This window comes from Pipistrellus hanaki (assembly GCF_964339955.1).
Source record: "Pipistrellus hanaki genome assembly, chromosome: 2".
In the NCBI taxonomy this organism is placed as follows: domain Eukaryota; kingdom Metazoa; phylum Chordata; class Mammalia; order Chiroptera; family Vespertilionidae; genus Pipistrellus; species Pipistrellus hanaki.
This window is the reverse complement of record NC_140504.1, coordinates 68,602,196-68,619,070: the sequence shown is the minus strand read 5'-3', so window position 1 is coordinate 68,619,070 and position 16,875 is coordinate 68,602,196. Positions and strand designations below refer to the sequence as shown.

At 35.5% G+C, this 16,875-nt stretch overlaps 1 protein-coding gene and 1 long non-coding RNA gene across 10 annotated transcripts in view; one reads left to right on the top strand and one right to left on the bottom strand.

Annotated features, from left to right (window-relative positions):
- LOC311618287 overlaps positions 1–16,875 on the bottom strand; it is a 1,465,663-nt gene that overhangs the window by 932,894 nt on the left and 515,894 nt on the right. The window lies entirely within an intron of this gene.
- ALCAM (activated leukocyte cell adhesion molecule) overlaps positions 1–16,875 on the top strand; it is a 194,394-nt gene that overhangs the window by 169,388 nt on the left and 8,131 nt on the right. The window contains exons 10-14 of one of the 4 annotated variants that reach the window (XM_084875702.1): positions 2,057–2,192; positions 2,301–2,434; positions 5,002–5,134; positions 7,334–7,372; positions 7,657–7,774. In XM_084875702.1, the coding sequence (XP_084731828.1) occupies positions 2,057–2,192; positions 2,301–2,434; positions 5,002–5,134; positions 7,334–7,372; positions 7,657–7,774 (560 nt within the window). Of the gene's footprint in view, positions 1–2,056; positions 2,193–2,300; positions 2,439–5,001; positions 5,135–7,333; positions 7,373–7,656; positions 7,775–16,875 lie in introns of all 4 variants that reach the window. The other 3 variants (XM_084875703.1, XM_084875704.1, XM_084875705.1) reach the window with 3 other exon arrangements.

The following is a 16,875-nucleotide window of genomic DNA, read 5'->3' as shown; positions in this document are numbered from 1 at the left end:
TAATGTATATATACTAAGTAATTATACACATATGAGACACACATATATACATCTATATTCTTTAGGGCTGAACGATTTATGATGTGTTGTAACCCACATTATTCTCACATGACAGTTACAACAACCCTGTGAAATATGCAGAACATTTATTATTTCCTCTCATTAATCATGAAGAGGTTGAGATGAGGGAAATCACAAAGCACATAAGTGACAGAGTAGAGACTTGAACTCCGGCCTTACTGAGAATAGACTGCTGAAACTAAAGTGTTTGAATTTATGTCCTACTGAACTAGTAGCTCTTTGGAGGTCCATATCTCTTTTCATCTTTAAGCCATAGTACATCATGCTAGGATCTCAGTCAGTACTTCTTGAGTGAGTACTAATATTTTCTTGTAATTATCTGTTAATATAGGGCATTTCACAGACCCAATTATTATTATATTTTTAGAGTAAGAAAGTAGGATTGGTAATTTGTTATTTGACGCAGGGTTCCCTGAAAGTCAATGGTTGTAACTGATCCCTCCACCCAAATCCTTGGCTACTAAATTTAAACACTTAGTACATTAATCCTCAGGACATAGCATTTAACAGGAGCATTTTACCAGTAATGTGTTGACAAAATGCATGCATACGATTTGAAGTAAGGGTTAGCAAATATTATCTTTATAAACAATTGTGGAGAAATTTATTCCTAGATCTTCTTCTTATTGAAAATATAAATGATTTTGTATTGCTCTTTGATCTCTTTTAATACCAGTTTCTGTTACTTGTTCTCTGACTCTTACTAGTACTTTCTTATTGCACTTTGTTTTAACCACCTTATCACAACTTTCTGTTCACTCAGATATTAAAGTGTTACTCAAAAGACTGTATATTTAACATAATATATTTATAATAATTGATAATCAAAGGGCTAGACAAGTTCTAAGCAACTAGACTATTCAAGGACATTATGAACATTCATAGTGTGTTTTACTACAGGACTAAAGACTGCAGTTTACTTGACTAAACCAGTTTCTATATCAACTGCAGTCATTGTTGTTAATTGAATACCTAATATCAGTGATCAATTTTGTCTGGCCATTGGTTCATTGATGAGAGAGGAAAAAATTCATAGTGGAAAAAGATAACATAATCTTAGGATTTAATTTAGTTGTCTGCTTCTGAACATTTCAATTCCTGATAAAATAGCATCATTTTCTATATATTATGTGATTTTTAAAAATTAAATGTTATATTTTCTTTGTTCATTGAAATTAGGATAGTAAGTTGTTATTAGGGGTTTCTTTAAAAAGCAGGTGGTCACCCTAGCCAGTTTGGCTCAGTAGATAGAGAATCAGCCCATGGACTGAAGGGTCCCAAGTTTGGTTCCTGTCAAGGGCACATACCTTGGTTGCAGGCTCCATCCCCAGCCCTGGTCAGGGCATGTACTGGAAGCAACCAACTTATGTGTTTCTATCTCTGTCTCTCTGCCTCCCTTCCACTCTCTCTAAAAACCAATGGAAAAAATACCATTGGTTGAGGATTAAGCAATAAATAAATAAATAAATAAGGCATGTTGTCATAATTGCCATGGCTCTGTAATGGATCCCCTGTTAATAACTGTATCCTTTCACACATTTATATCCATCATCCATTACATAGCACAAGTCTTCAATGTCTGTCATTCCTAATTACATTTTCTACAAGGAGTAATTACTATGAATCAAGAACTTTTCTTAGTGTAAACACATTGTATTGTTTTTATAAAAATAGGCCTTATAACAGTTCAAGAAGGCTATTATCCTCTCTTACAAATAATGAAACTGAGTCTCAGAAGTTTAAGAACTGCTCCAAATTACAAGTTCAATATACACAAGAGTCTGAAATAATGTCCAATTTCCAGCAGTACAAACGAAAAGGGAAATCTACTTCTGAAGTCACCCGAAGTTAAGAAAAAGAAGCTTGAGTTTTCATTAGACCCAGAAGAATCATTTTAGGCCTAATTATTTATCTAGTAAACACATTGAGAGTTATTATTGTGCCCTGTGCAGTAATTAACTTTTTATTTAATCAGGATAACACCAGGCTTAAATCTAGCCCATCATTTTCTAGTCTCCAATATCAGGATGCGGGAAACTATGTCTGTGAAACTGCTCTGCAGGAGGTGGAAGGACTAAAGAAAAGAGAGTCATTGACTCTCATTGTAGAAGGTAATAAAATACTTGAACACTCCTTCAATTTTTTCTTTGAGATTTTGCTCTCTGGTTAATTTTATGACCTTGGTTCAACATCTTATTTTAATTTTAATAATATTTCAGGAAAACCTCAAATCAGAATGACAAAAATCATTGATCCCAGAGGCCTGTCTAAAACAGTCATCTGCCATGTGGAAGGGTTTCCGAAGCCTGCCATACAGTGGACAATTACTGGTAGCGGAAGTGTCATAAACCAAGCAAGTATTCGTCTTCTTGTTATATGCTGCACGTGATCCAATATGGGGTTTTATCTGGACTTAAACTGTGGGTGAATCTGCTTGCCAAAGTGAAATTTTCAGAATGTCCTCAGAGGAAGCTTTTGCTAAATTCTTAATTTTCCCAAAGGTAGAGCATGGCTCAAAGAGCGATTTTAGATACCAGGGCTGTGGAGAATGAAAGAATCATGGAGTTGTGGTCAGTATCTGTTTTTAAAAGAACATAAATTGGATGTTGTTCCAAGGTAATTAACTTCTGAAACCTAGTGATTAAAACATTAAGGTGTGTACTTTTCTGCATGATAAACTTACACGTCTGAATATAAGTGGCCTCCATTACTTTGCTTACTTACGCACATTAAGGGACATTTCCCCTTAAAACTGGGCCCTGAAGTGTGGTAGAGAACACATTCAAGTGTTCTCTGGCATCTGGTCTGGTTTGTGTGTGCCAGGGCCACAGTAAGGCTAGGTAAATACATAGTATCTAGGATGTGTCCTTCTGGAACCAAAGGAAACATAATCAAAACTTAATATTTGTAACTTTGCCAGGACATTTTAGTCATATTAAAAGGCTAAGAAGTTATGAACACCACTAGTAATTTTCTTTTTACTTTGATATAATGTTTAAAAAATTTAAAAGATGAAAATCTGGTCTGTCACTAGGAGTTCAGAGCTAGAATCTCATTAAATTGCCAGTCTGCTGGGGTTACTGAGATACTTCTTAATTCTATTTTCTCTTCTCAATGGAGCCAGTTAAAGACTCTTCAGCAACACCCAGAGGTGCTATTTGATTTTCTCAATCTTCTGTGCTGCCTTCTTCCCAGCTTTGGGCCCAGTTGCAATGTGAAAAGGCATATGAAAAGCAAAGTTGCAATTGGGTTTTAAGTTTAAGTTTCTACTCTCTCCCTGTTCAGGGATATTGGGCTGCTGGTCCAAATTATATAATGTGGTTTTGCAGATCAAGGTGAATTTTGGCTCTTTTACCTATGGTTGATGCATATATATATTTGCATAACTCCAAATATGGAAGGTCCCCAAAGCAAAAGACTACTGATATGAATAGGTGGGATGGGGACACACAGAAAGCATGCACAAGCAAGACAAAGAGGCTCTAGCACGAAATGCAGGTGTCCTGACCCAGGTGAAGATGTGAACAACCTATACAATGTACAAGCTAAATTTTAGCATCCAAAATGACTATTTTTTTATTTTGCTTTTTCTCCTTCTCTTGTTCAATGAAAGCCAAAAAGAACCTGTAGGTATTGGTAATGTAAGTATAAAAAATATAAAAATAAGTACACAATAAATATTTGATGAATGAAAGATGCAAAGGCGCCGTAAAAGAAACGAGTAAATATATTTTGTAGTGATAAAAATAACAAGAAGAAAGACTCAGTGAGAAAGTCACATGAAAAATACTGATGGGAAGTGGTACAATAGCAGGTGAACTTACTATGAGGATAAAAATAATAATGCCATTCTTCATTGTCAAGGAGAAGAATTGATTCTGGCCCACTAGGTGATATGTTATTTTTCTTGCTCTAGGTTTGTGCTGATACACATAATCTTTTATTTGCTCCCTCCAAAAACACATGGTGAATCTATTATTTTACAACTCCTGAAAACCTTGCCCCATTCTGCCCTAGGATGAGAAAAAAATCCCTAAGCATGAAACTAGCTCTTGTTCTCAAGGTCCTTACATTGCAGCTGAAGGGAAACTAAGTAAGGACCAATGTGTCTAAATAAGGGGACTGAGAAAAGAGCACCGGTACATATTTGCTTTTGTTGTGTTAGACTTAGGAGTCTAGTCCTAGGGAGGAGATTAAAGTGCATTGTCTCATTTTTGGATGAATTAAATACAGTGATTGTCCTCATCAACACTTCACAACAACAGAATCAATTTACCAAAGAACTCATCCTCTGTGCTTAGCTCAGGACAAATGAGAAAGAAAAAAAAAGAGTTAGATTTCCCATAAGTAAAATTCTATGTAAATATGTACTTAGATATAATGGCCATCCCATGTACCAAGAGGTCACTGATTGGATTTCCAGTCAGGGCACATGCCCAGATTGCTAGCTCAGTCCACATTGGTGGATGTGTAGGAGGCAGCCAATTGTTTCTCTTTCGTGATATTTCTACATCTTTCTCTTTCCCTTTCTCTGGAATTAATAAAAAACATATTTTTTAAACAAGAACTGAATTCATTAGTTTATTAGGGGAAAATTGATGATTAATATTTTAAAATAAGCACTCTCATGCTAAAATATTAATCTGAATATCTTTTGAAAAAGATGAGTTTAGTGAATTTAATTATTAGGATTTATAATATAAGCATAAATAGGAATCCATTTATGAATTTACTATTCTTTTCCCATCACTGCTGTAGATGTAAACCTGAAGTGATCTATGTTTATGACCTTACATATATCCTTCAACACCTGATAGCACTACAGAGCACCACACCTATCCTATTTCACTCAGCATTACTCTTCCCCAGGTTGTTCACCTAGTTCCATTTCTAAATCTATATTTCTTTGTTCTTTTCCAGACAGAGGAATCTCCTTATATCAATGGCAAGTATTATAGTAAAATTATCATTTCCCCAGAAGAGAATGTTACATTAACTTGCACAGCAGAAAACCAGCTGGAAAGAACAGTAAACTCCTTGAATGTCTCTGCTAGTGAGTATTTCATTTCTGACATTTAAAAAGTAAGAAAATTTGAAGTTATTCTTCATTAGTTTAAAATCTTCAATTCCATCTTCCTATACTGCATTATGGTAAGTTTTATTTATTTTCCATTGGGTATCATCATCATAGGTTCTTTTTATTTATGTATTTATTTATTTGTGGTGTCCATTCTTGTATAATTCTTGTCTTGACAACTAAATCATTTTATGTCTTATGGGTCAAAGCCTTAACTTATATGGGAATATTTCCCAAGAACATGAGATGATATGAACTGAGTTGCTATTATTTAATCTATATTTTGTGTTCAGAGTATAGATAATTCAAAGTTTTTTCTTAAAATACTTGTGTAAGTTTCAATTTTGATAAAATTTTAATTATCTTTAATCTGTTAGTTTGCATTCTATTTGTGATATTTATCCTACCATTATTTTGTACAAGAATGCCACATGCTCAAGGTCATTTAGCAAATTGTTAGTCAAACTTGTGTCAGAATTAATGAAATCTAGTTTTAAAAATTGATGCTTTGAATACAATATTTGAATCATAGCTAAAAACCATGAAATTATCTCAGAAAAAGTGAAAAATATCTGTCAATAATGAAATCAGGGTAATATAATACATACACACCAAAAGCAGCTTTTGAAAACATTTGTCATTTATTTGAAACTAGAGGCCCAGTGCATGACAATTCATGCACTGGAGAGGGAGGGGTCCCTCCACACAGCCTGTCCCCTCTCACAGTCCAGGAGCCCTCAGAGGTGGGAGGCTCCTAGCGAACAGGGGAAGGAACAGCACAAGCCTCAGCTGGCCCTGGTTACCTGAGCCTCGGTCAGCCCTGGGTGGCTGGGCAATCGCCATCCAAGGCTTGCCTGTGCCTCAGGCCGGTCCTGGGCGGCTGGAGGGCTGAGGGGATTGGATGCTGCCATCTTGTGGCTGTGGGTGCTGCCATCTTTGAGGGCGGGGCAGTCAATAAGCATCTTCCCTCCTTATTGGATAGGGTTATCCTTCATCTTCAGTTCTGTCGTTGTTCCTGTTACTATGATAACCTGGAATCAGGAGAGACTTAGAATGAGGTTTAGCTCTGAGCAGGAGGCTAACTGACCTTCCAAACTCTTATTCTTCAGTCAGTTGGAATCTGTATGTGACATTAGCAGGATAGGAATACACTGGCCAGGAATTACAATAGCTGGAGCCAGGAGAAAATAATTGTCTAAAGATAATAGTTTTTAACAGATTATGACTGGAATATAAAAGCCTGCTGAACTGACAAGAAAAGAACCAAACAAATTTAACTTGAAAATAGGAGCATTGACTTCTCAGAATTTAATTCAGCAAGTATTGATTTGTCTTATCTAGAAAGAGAACTTATCCTTTCTCCCTGAACATAAGTCTCTCTTTTCATTTTAACCCATTGAAGAGTGGTCTTCTAGGCTTTGCAGTGGCTTGATCAACATTTAATACAATCGTTTTTCAATTCAGTGAGCACCTCCTGAGATCCCCATTTTTCTGAGGAAGGACTGGGGAATCTGCAGTTTAACAAACATCACTGGAAGTCCTGGTTCAGGCCCATGGCTAGAAGAATATTTCAGTAGTTTGACTTTAGCTGGTAATCCGCTGCAGCAGTGATTTTTAAACTGAGCCAGGAGCCTGGCACCACCAGAGTTATTTGAAGGCTTTTACAAACATCACACATGGTGCCTCTTAACCTCCAAGATATCCCTAGTTTTAACCTCTAGCCCCACTGCTTTAAGGAGGTCCCTAGTGGTGAGTCCCTAACACTGACGAGGAAAACTACTTCTCTATTGAGGCAGGAAAAATTGAGAAAATTTGAGAAACACTGCATTGTAGATTTCATATGTGGCAACTTGTTTCTCCTAAAAAAGAAAAAAAAAAAGTTCCATTAAAAGGTGGTAGCTTGTGGAGAAATTTCTATGTATTTTAGATTCATACCATAGCTTACCCGTTGTGAAATTTTTATGGTAAATTAACTACTCTCCTTCCTTAAAAGAAAATTAATTTTCTTGTAGGAAAGTTCCTGCTCTATTAAATGTAAAAAAAAATTGTCTACCTTTAGCTCTAGAATAGATATTTTATCTTTAAGTATTATTATATCATACTATAATAGTAAAGGTGACTTTCATTTATCAACAAATTTTGTTTTTAATTTCATATTAACATTTTTCATTTCAGTAAGTATTCCAGAACACGATGAGGCAGATGAGATAAGTGGTAGGTACTATGCTGCCGACTCTTCTTCCCTGACTATCAGCTCAAGAATTATGAAGTGTCAATGTTTAAGTAATTTTCTTAGCCTCCACAATTTTGACTTGAATTAAAAATGAAACAAGATAGTAAGAATGCTAAAGTTGTATCCTTTCAATTCAGAAGTTTGCATGTGACTAATAGTAGTGAGCCACAATCATTTTTAATAAGAAATAATAACCAGATTGATTTCTTTCCAAAGAAATCCTCGCATTGTCTATAATCGCATGGGCCTTTCTTCTTTGTCGTAGATGAAAACAGAGAAAAGGTGAACGATCAGGCAAAGCTCATTGTGGGCATCGTCGTTGGTCTCCTGCTTGCTGCCCTCGTTGCTGGGGTTGTCTACTGGCTGTACATGAAGAAATCAAAGTAAGTTGTGTGGGGAAGATCTTCCTTGTTCATTGACATCCACTGCAAGGAAATGCAGTGTGTTAATTACACTCCCTCCAGCTGTAATTTCTATGATAGGAAAGAGAGTAGGGGGGTGAAGACGTGCTGAGGAATGGGAGTGGCCAAAGAGAGGTCAATGCAGGGGAAAAAGGAGACATATGTAATCCTTTTAAACATTAAAGAATTTAAATTAAAAAAATAAAAAGGTATCTTATTAAATTAAGTACAATTTCTACCATCAGACTTGAACATTCATTCAAATACCTGTTCCTTAATTGAAAAGTGTTCGAACTTTTCAAGAGTTAATATTATTGATAATAATACCAAAACCAGTTTGGCTCAGTGGATAGAGCGTCGGCCTGAGAACTGAAAGGTCCCAGGTTTGATTCCGGTCAAGGGCATGTACCTTGGTTGTGGGCAGCTGATTGATGATTCCTAACTCTCTATCCTTCTCTCTTCCTCTCTGTAAAAAATCAATAAAATATATTATATATATATATATATATATATATATATATATATATATATATATATATATTATTGGTAATAAATTTCATTTATCATCCCAAGAACCAAAGTGTTTTCCTCATGAATTTGTGGCTCTCTTCGGGTTTGCTAAGTGCTTTGCTTTCCTGATTATTTTTAGCATGCGATTCCCTGCTGGTGTCCTCTGAGATAAGTCAGCATTTTGGCAATATGAATTATTATTAATCCTTTTGTCTAGTGTTCGTATTTATAATAAAAGCCTTCAAGTTCAGAATTGCTAAGACTATTTTAGGCTTTACTATGTTCTCTTTCTTCCTCCTCTTCTAGATCATTTCTTAAACTTTACAAATTATTATAAGGGTTTCATTTTTACCTATAGCTAGTTCATCACCATTTTATATACATGTGATAAATTTTTAATAAAGATATGATCCAGACTTTCCCTCAGATACCAAAAAATATATATAGCCTTGTGTTTACCATCCTACAAAATAATATCATCAATAAACTTAGAGTCACTTATTGTTGCAAATAGCTTTGAGCAACAATTAAATTGTGAGTCAAATATTTCATTTAAAAGCCTCAATGATATAGGTAGCCCAGTGGTGAAGTTCTAGAAATATTTAGGGAAGTTTTTGTATTGGCAATTTAAAAACTCATTTTAGAGAGATGAGAAAGACAAATCTTTTATACCCAAGTATAATTTAAGAGTATATTTGTTAACATACCTAGTGGCTACCCAGCTAACATGCACTCCCCATTCCATTATTATAAGCTATATATTTTTATATCCAATTTTAATATGGAGACCTGCAGCAAGAAGTGCTTAGCATGGTGCTTAGCATTTTGAAATGATATATTCATAGCAGAGTAAGAACTCTTAATTCCTCTGCTATTTTATTCATATAACTTCTCACTGGAAATTTTTTTTTTCTTTTTTACTTGGAGATTTTTTTTAGTATTGAGAATGGATATTTCCCTTATATGTAAGGTTTTAACTAACAGTTCCAGGCTAAAGGCATTATTTGACTAAGCCCACTCCATGTATAGTTGTTTAACATGTTGGAGAACATAGGAGATCTAGAGATAATTTAATAGTTTTTCAATTATTGACTCCTTTTCTCTTCATCCTGTCCTCCAAACATTGTTTTGAGCTCTGCAGGAATTTAATGTGACTATTTGAGTTTCAAATCCTCTCCTACATGGTTTATAGTACAATAACTAATAAAAAATTAAAAGAGCCAAAGATAAAGGGGGAAAGGCAGCATGATGTAGCCACAAACTTGTTCAGAGGTTTATTAAAACCATAACTTCCAGGTTTATTGCATTTAAGAGACCCCTGACCACCATACTTCTTATCACTAAGCTGGGAGTAAGCATTTACCAAACATTTGTAATCTCAAAACACACATTGTCTGAGTGTTAGGAACTTACCGAGAGGTTTATCTTTTGCAACCCTGGAACTCATGACCATTTTCATGAAAATTGGTGAGTAATGTATAGGCCATCTGGAAATCTGAAAATTACAAATATGTTCTGTCAGTTCTGTCTTTATATAATGCTATATTATTCCACCGCTGTATCAGGAAAAGGAAAAGACAGTTCTAAATTGGTGAAGGACTACAGAGGACTTTCCTATAACATGAAATGTTAAAAAACACTTCAGTGTTATATTAAGCCTTTCTAAAACCTTTCTCATTAGTATTTCTTGATGTATGGAATTAGGATCTCACAGTAGAGTTTATTTTAACTGAATGCTGTTTCCAATCGGATTAATACTCACTTTGATGAGGGAAGATTGAATAAATAAAAAAGACAGGGCTGGGAGACCATTCATAACACATTTTAAATCTTTCCTCATTTATCATTAACTAAGCACCTACTACTCTTTTTTTATTATTATTTCTCATTTTTGTTCTTTTACTTAAATCCTCAATAATTTAATGAGAGGAATACAACTATTCCTGTTTTCATAGTATCAAAGGCTCAGTGAGATTAACTTGACCAAGCGTATTCCATATCTCATATATTTTCAAATATATTTCGGTGCCTTCTTTGGAATTAAAATTGCATACCTGACTTTGATGGCCTGCTGGCATTTAATATAGTGTTTGGGTTGGAGGGTGAGTTCTGAAGTTCAGGGCTGATCCAAGTTTGGCCTTCTTTCTCCTTTCCTATCCATGGTCTGGCAGGAGCCAGAAGGAAGAAAGGAAATTCCTCATTCTTCTATTGAACCAAAAATAATAGGGTAAACTAGAGGGAAAATAAGGTCACAAGGAAATACCACAGTCCCCATCTAGTCAGTCACAAGGTGGGCAGAACCAGCCATGGCTGTCCCCTCCACTATTACATGTGACCTGAAATATTTCCAGATGAAAGGGCTTGTGTCAAAATAGAACGTTTCCAAGTTTTTAAATTTCTTTGGTCCGTCTATATATATATGCATTTTGTTCAAATGTTTGTTTGTTTCAATTATCTTTTCAAAGGTAAAGGGAAGTCCTGTTCCCTGTGCACCTGCCCATGGGCCAAGGCTATGTGCCAACCCAAAAGTAGCCACCTTAGGAATGCACTTCAAGCCTTGATGCAGAATGCATGCAGGTGGCATCCTGTTTTTATGCATAGTCAGGATAGTTATGTTTGTGTTGGCCTCCTCATCTTTTAAATGGGTGGTCCCCATATTTACGAGATGAAAAAGCCATTTTCTATTTCTTACTGAGGACAGTAGGATTCCCTATTTAAATGGAGAGTTTCCTTGGAGACTTTTGGAAATTCTAAGGACATAAACTTGAAAGTTGTAATAAAACCAACTATTCATTCTTCATTTCCTTCTTTAAATCCAGAAATTGCTGACAGAAATTATCCTCCTGAGATGCAGGGATTAGAGCTCTCCTCTCCTTTAACTAATTAATCTTGGGCCAACAGGAAACTCAGCCTGCTAACAGCTGTGACAAGGGAAGAGAAAAAAGAACTGTTCTCTTGGATGGGATTCTAATTACTTCTACAGATGTCAATAGCCAGTTTGCTAGAAGTGGCAGTTCTACAGGGCCAGGGTCCCAAGTCTTAAATACCCGCAGTCCCATTGCCCTACTGTGGTGTGTTCCAGGAATACTACAAGTTAAAAATCACAGAAAATCTTTCTCAAATTAGAAAGTATTAATGACTTCTCATGCTGCCTCTGAGTTTTCAAATTCATTTTACACAAGCCTACATTTGGAAAAGCTAAAATCTTATGAGCTCTTTCATCTATGAATTGTTTTAAATGGGCTTTTTTGTTTTTTGTTTTTCAGGTATATAATTCTATTTTAATAGTTCATGTATCCTTTCAAATGATAGCACATTGCAAGATTGTGATGTATTAGCTATACCCACCACTCCCATGCTCTTCACTTTTGCTGCTTCCTCCATCCCCCACTAAATAATGTTTTAATTGGACTATAATTGACATGTAACACTGAGTAAGTTTAAGGTGTACAAAATGTATTGATTTGTTACATTTATATATTGAAATACGATTGCCACTATAGCATTAGCTAACACTTCCATCAGGTCACATAATTGTCATTTCATATTGTGGTGAGAACACTTAATATCTAGTCTCTTAGCACCATTGGAGCAAATTTAGGAGATGCCACCAGATTAGTCCGTTCCCTTCTTTGAAGGAGATCTGGAAACAATGTTGGGGAAAATCTCTCAAAAAAAAGCTAACTCATCTTCTAAAAAGTTATTTTAAAGTAACTTGAACCCTTAATCGCTACTTCAGTTATGGAAATAACACAGGTGAAGTGTCCAGACCAGGTTTATTTCTCTTCTGCAACTTCATAGCGAATGGCCCTATTAGGAATAGCTTCATGACTCACCTTCAACTTGGTGAGGCCCTGTCACCTGCTGGGGTCTCCCTTATATATCACACTGTCGTCACAATAGCCCTGTGTGTAGATCCTGTTGTTTCCCCCTTTATAGTTGAGCAAGCATGCTTTAGAGGAGGGACTGGTCCAAGGACTTTCAGCTCAGACTTGACACATGAGAACCCAGGCCCCGTAGCCTCTTCTCTCTGCCTCATGGCTTAGACTAGAGGGTCACCTCTAGGACTATTCCTAATGCTAATTTATTGGGATTCTATGATTTAAAATTTATCCCATATTAAGTTATAAAAATCAACTGGTGAAGAAAGTTTAAGACAAATAACCATATAATTAGTATTTTTTTTTTTACCTAAGCACTCATTCTTTATAAATGCCTAGCCTTGTCCCTCAAATCAATTGACTGAAAATATTTTGCTAAAGGGAATGATTTAAATATTTTTTTGTTCTCTTCCAGTCCTAGATGAATTTTTAACTTTTGTAATTCTTTCAAAACTCTGAATTTTACAAAAGGATACATCCATAAAATTATATTGATTTTTGCCACAGCAATCTCAAAGCCAAGCCAAAAGAGATCAGAATAATTTTTAAGGGTTTTTCTCTGCTAGGGAGAATGGATTCTCAGTCACAAAAATAAAGAAATTTATAATAAAATGCATATAAATAGTATATTTGTAAGTTAGCATATTTGTAACTTGGTACATGGATATTTGAGCCAGGCTGTTGGAGTTTGAATCCTGCCTTTGCTACTTACAAGCTATGTGACCACAAGCAAGTTTATTGGTCTCAATGTAAAATAGAGATTTCCTAAGGCTATGGTAATTTAATATCTATGCAGCACTTAGAATGGTGCCTGGCACAGGAAGATATTACCAGAGTGTCAGTTTAGCAGTTACTGTTTTCGGAGAATGAGATTAAGAAAAGAAAGGAGAATTTTGTTTTTCATTTACCATTTCTTTTTTTTTTTATAAACTTTAACATAAAAAATATAATTAGTTTGAAGTTAACTAACTCATATTCTACAAATATGTTTCATGTTGCTCTTACCTATTTTGTAATTTGGAATTGTGAGCAGTGATAGTTTTCACAGTACAGATATATGTGATTTGCCCTGAATACCACAACTTCCCTAGAAAGAATTCTTCTCACTCCCACTTTTTGGGTATGTTCTTCTATTTGGTACAGCTTAATGAAATCACAGAAACTACTCTCGATCCCTAGAGCAATAAATCCACCTAGAAAGTACATAAAATGGGAATGGATTGCATCGTTGCCTGGTTCTTTCAACCTCTGGCCAAAAGGATCATGCTTTAGTTGTTTTCACAGCAGGGTGGGCCAAAAGTAGGTTTACAATTGTGAGTGCACAAAACATTTTATTCTTGTATTATTATTTATTAGTTACTAGAGGCCCGGTTCATGAAATTTGTGCATGAGGGTGTGTGTCCCTCAGTCCAGCCTGCACCCTCTTCATCTGGGACCCCTCAAGGGATGTCCGATTGCTTGTTTAGGCCCAATCTTAAATGGGCAGTCAGTCATCCCTCTCACATTCCAGGACTGCTGGCTCCCAACTGCTTGCCTGCCTGCTGTCCTGATTGCCCCTAACCACTCCCCTGGCCACCCCTATCCGCCTAACTGCTCTTGTGCCAGCCTGATTGTCCCTAACTGTCCTTCCCTAGAGGCTTGATCACTCTTAATTGCCTTCCCTTTTAGGCATGGTCCCCCCAAACTGCTCTCCCCTCAGGCCTGGCCCCCCACTAGTATCCTCCCCTGCTGGCCATCTTGTGGTGACCATCTTGTATCCACTTGGGGGTGGCCATCTTTGACCACATGGGGGCAGCCATCTTGTGTGTTGGAGTGATGGTCAGTTTGCACATTACCTCTTTATTACATAGGATTGTATTATTTTTCATAAGAACAATTGTAACCCTTCTTTTGCCTCACCCTGTATATTTTTACTGTATGAAGGTAACATTTGCTTACATTAAATATAGAATTACATCTTATTGGATAAACCTTTATATACCTTTGTAACCATTACTTCAAATCATGATATAGAGCACTGCATCACCCCAGCTAGTTCTCTTGAACTCCCTTCCTATCTGACTCCACCAGCCTTGTTCTCAAAGGCAGACTCTGTGTGACTGTTAGCACTAAGACTTGACTAATCTTAAACCTCATATAAATGGAATTACCATATTTTTCGGACCATAAGACGCACTTTTTTCCCCCCAGAAGTGGGGGGGAAAAGTCCCTGCGTCTTATGGTCCAAATATAGCCTACACATATACTTTAAAAAAAAAGTTTTTTTACTTGCCCGGCTCTGTGTGGTCTCTGTGTGCTTGCCCGGCTCTAAAATGGTTCTAAATGCTGCTGTTTACTTTACAGGGATGATTACATGTGTTTATGACTGTGATGTTGGGTTTTAATGCACATAAAATATTTTAGGACACTATTTGTTTCAGAATCTTTTTTTCTTCATTTCCCTTCTCTAAAAACTGGTGCGTCTTATGGTCCGATGCGTCTTATGGTCCGAAAAATACGGTATATATTATGTACTTCTTCATGTCTGACTTGCTTCATTTAACATAATGTTCCTGAGATAAATGTATTAATAATTTTATTTTAGTTTCTGAATCATTTTCCATTGTTAAGATATATCACATCATTTTAACCCATTCTCTTGTTTATGGACATTTGCATAGTTTCTATTCAGGGTATTATTAAAAATATGGCTAAAATCAACATTCTCAAACAAATGTTATGGTGGGCATATATATGTTTTTATTCTCTTGGGTAAATATCTAGAAATGGAATTTCTAGGTCATAGGGTAGATATTTGTTCATGAGAAATTGCCAGACAACTTTCCAAAGTATTTGTCCTTTCTGAGATTCCCATCAGCAGTATATGAGTTTCAGTTCTTCCACATCCTCACTTAAATTTGGGGATGTCATTCGTTGAGACCTAGGATTTTAAAGTTTATGTGCTTATTGGTCATCTTCTTTTGTGCAGTGAATATTTAAATAATTTTCTAGTGACTTTATTGGAATTTGTCCTTTTATGATTGATTTGTAAGAATTATTTGCATACTCCATAAAAGTCTTTTGTCATAATTATATTTTGAATAGTTTGTCCTAGTTTGCAGTTGGATTTTTTCCTTTTATTAATGCTGTTTTCTATGTCTTTTTTGAGAAATTTTATAGTTTTAATTTTTACATTTAAGGATATGATCCATTTAAGATTTTGTGTATGGTACAAGGTAAAGGTGGTGTATTTGTTTCTTTATTGCTTTAGTTACATATATTTAGCCAGTCATTCCAGTACCACTTGCTATAAAGACCTTCTTTTAGCCTTGGTACATTTTTCATAATAATAATAATTATATGAGTCCTTCAACTTTGATTTTCTGTTCAAGTTAACAATCTTATTTCTGTACACTGCCATGTAAAATTTAGCAATTTGTTAATTTCTACCAAAAAAAATTGTAAAACTTTAGGGATTGTGGCTGGCTGCTTTGAATTTATAGATATATTTGGATAGATTTTATATCTTAAAAAAATATTTAGTTTCCAGCCTGGCCAGTGTGGCTCAATGGTTGAGCATTGACCCATGATCTGGGCACAAGTTCTGGTTGCAGGCTCTATCCCCAATAGGGGGCTTGCAAGTGGCAGCCAATCAGTACTTCTCTCTCTTATCATTGATGTTTCTATCCCTCTTTCTTTATCCCTTCCTCTCTCTGAAATCAATAAAAACATATTTTTAAAAAATTTAGTTTTCTCCCCTGGCCAGCGTGGCTCATTTGATAGAGTGTCATCCCATGCACCAACAGGTTGCCAGCTCGATTCTCAGTTGGGGTGTATGCAGGAAGCAGGTGATCAGTGTTTCTCTCTGATTGATGTTTCTCTCTCTCCTCCTCTCCTTTCTTCTTGTTCTCTAAAAACAAAATCTATAAAATATATTTTTAAAATATATATTTAGTTTCCCAATCCATGAATATCATATATTTCTCCAATTACTTTATTTTTTCCATTTTTTCTTAGCAATATTTCATAAATTTTAATGCAGATATTGGACATCTTATAAAATTCATTCATGATTTTATGTATTTTGCAGATGTTATAAATGCAAGTATTTTATAATTTTTATTTTCCACTTTATAGTAATATATGGAATTATGATTACATGTATTAAATTTACCTTTATTGTTGAAAGTATTACAGATATCTCCCTTTTCCCCCCATTTACCCCTCCACCCCACTCATGCCTTCCCCCATTATTAATATTTTCCTTAATTTATTGGTTAGTTCTATTAGTTGTTTTGTGGATTTCTTAAGATTTCTATCAAAACAATTATCTTCCAATAGAGGTAATTTTACTTTTTGTCTTTTATTCTATATGTCATTTATTTTTCTTGCACTCATAGAGAGCTCTAATACAATGTTGAATAGAATGTTGACAGAAACCATCTTTATTTATATATATATATAATAGAGAAAGGGAGAGGGAGAGATAGAAACATCAATAATGAGAAAGAATTATTGATCGGCTGCCTCTTGCATGCCCCCTATTGGGGATGGAGCCTGAAACCTGGGCATAGTCCGATGCCCTATCCCTTGAGCCAAACTGACTAGGGTGACAGCAGACATCTTTACATGTTCCTCATCTTACAGAAGGAATTATTCAGTATTTCCCACTATGGATGATGTTGCTGTATATTTTTCATATGTGCCTATCCA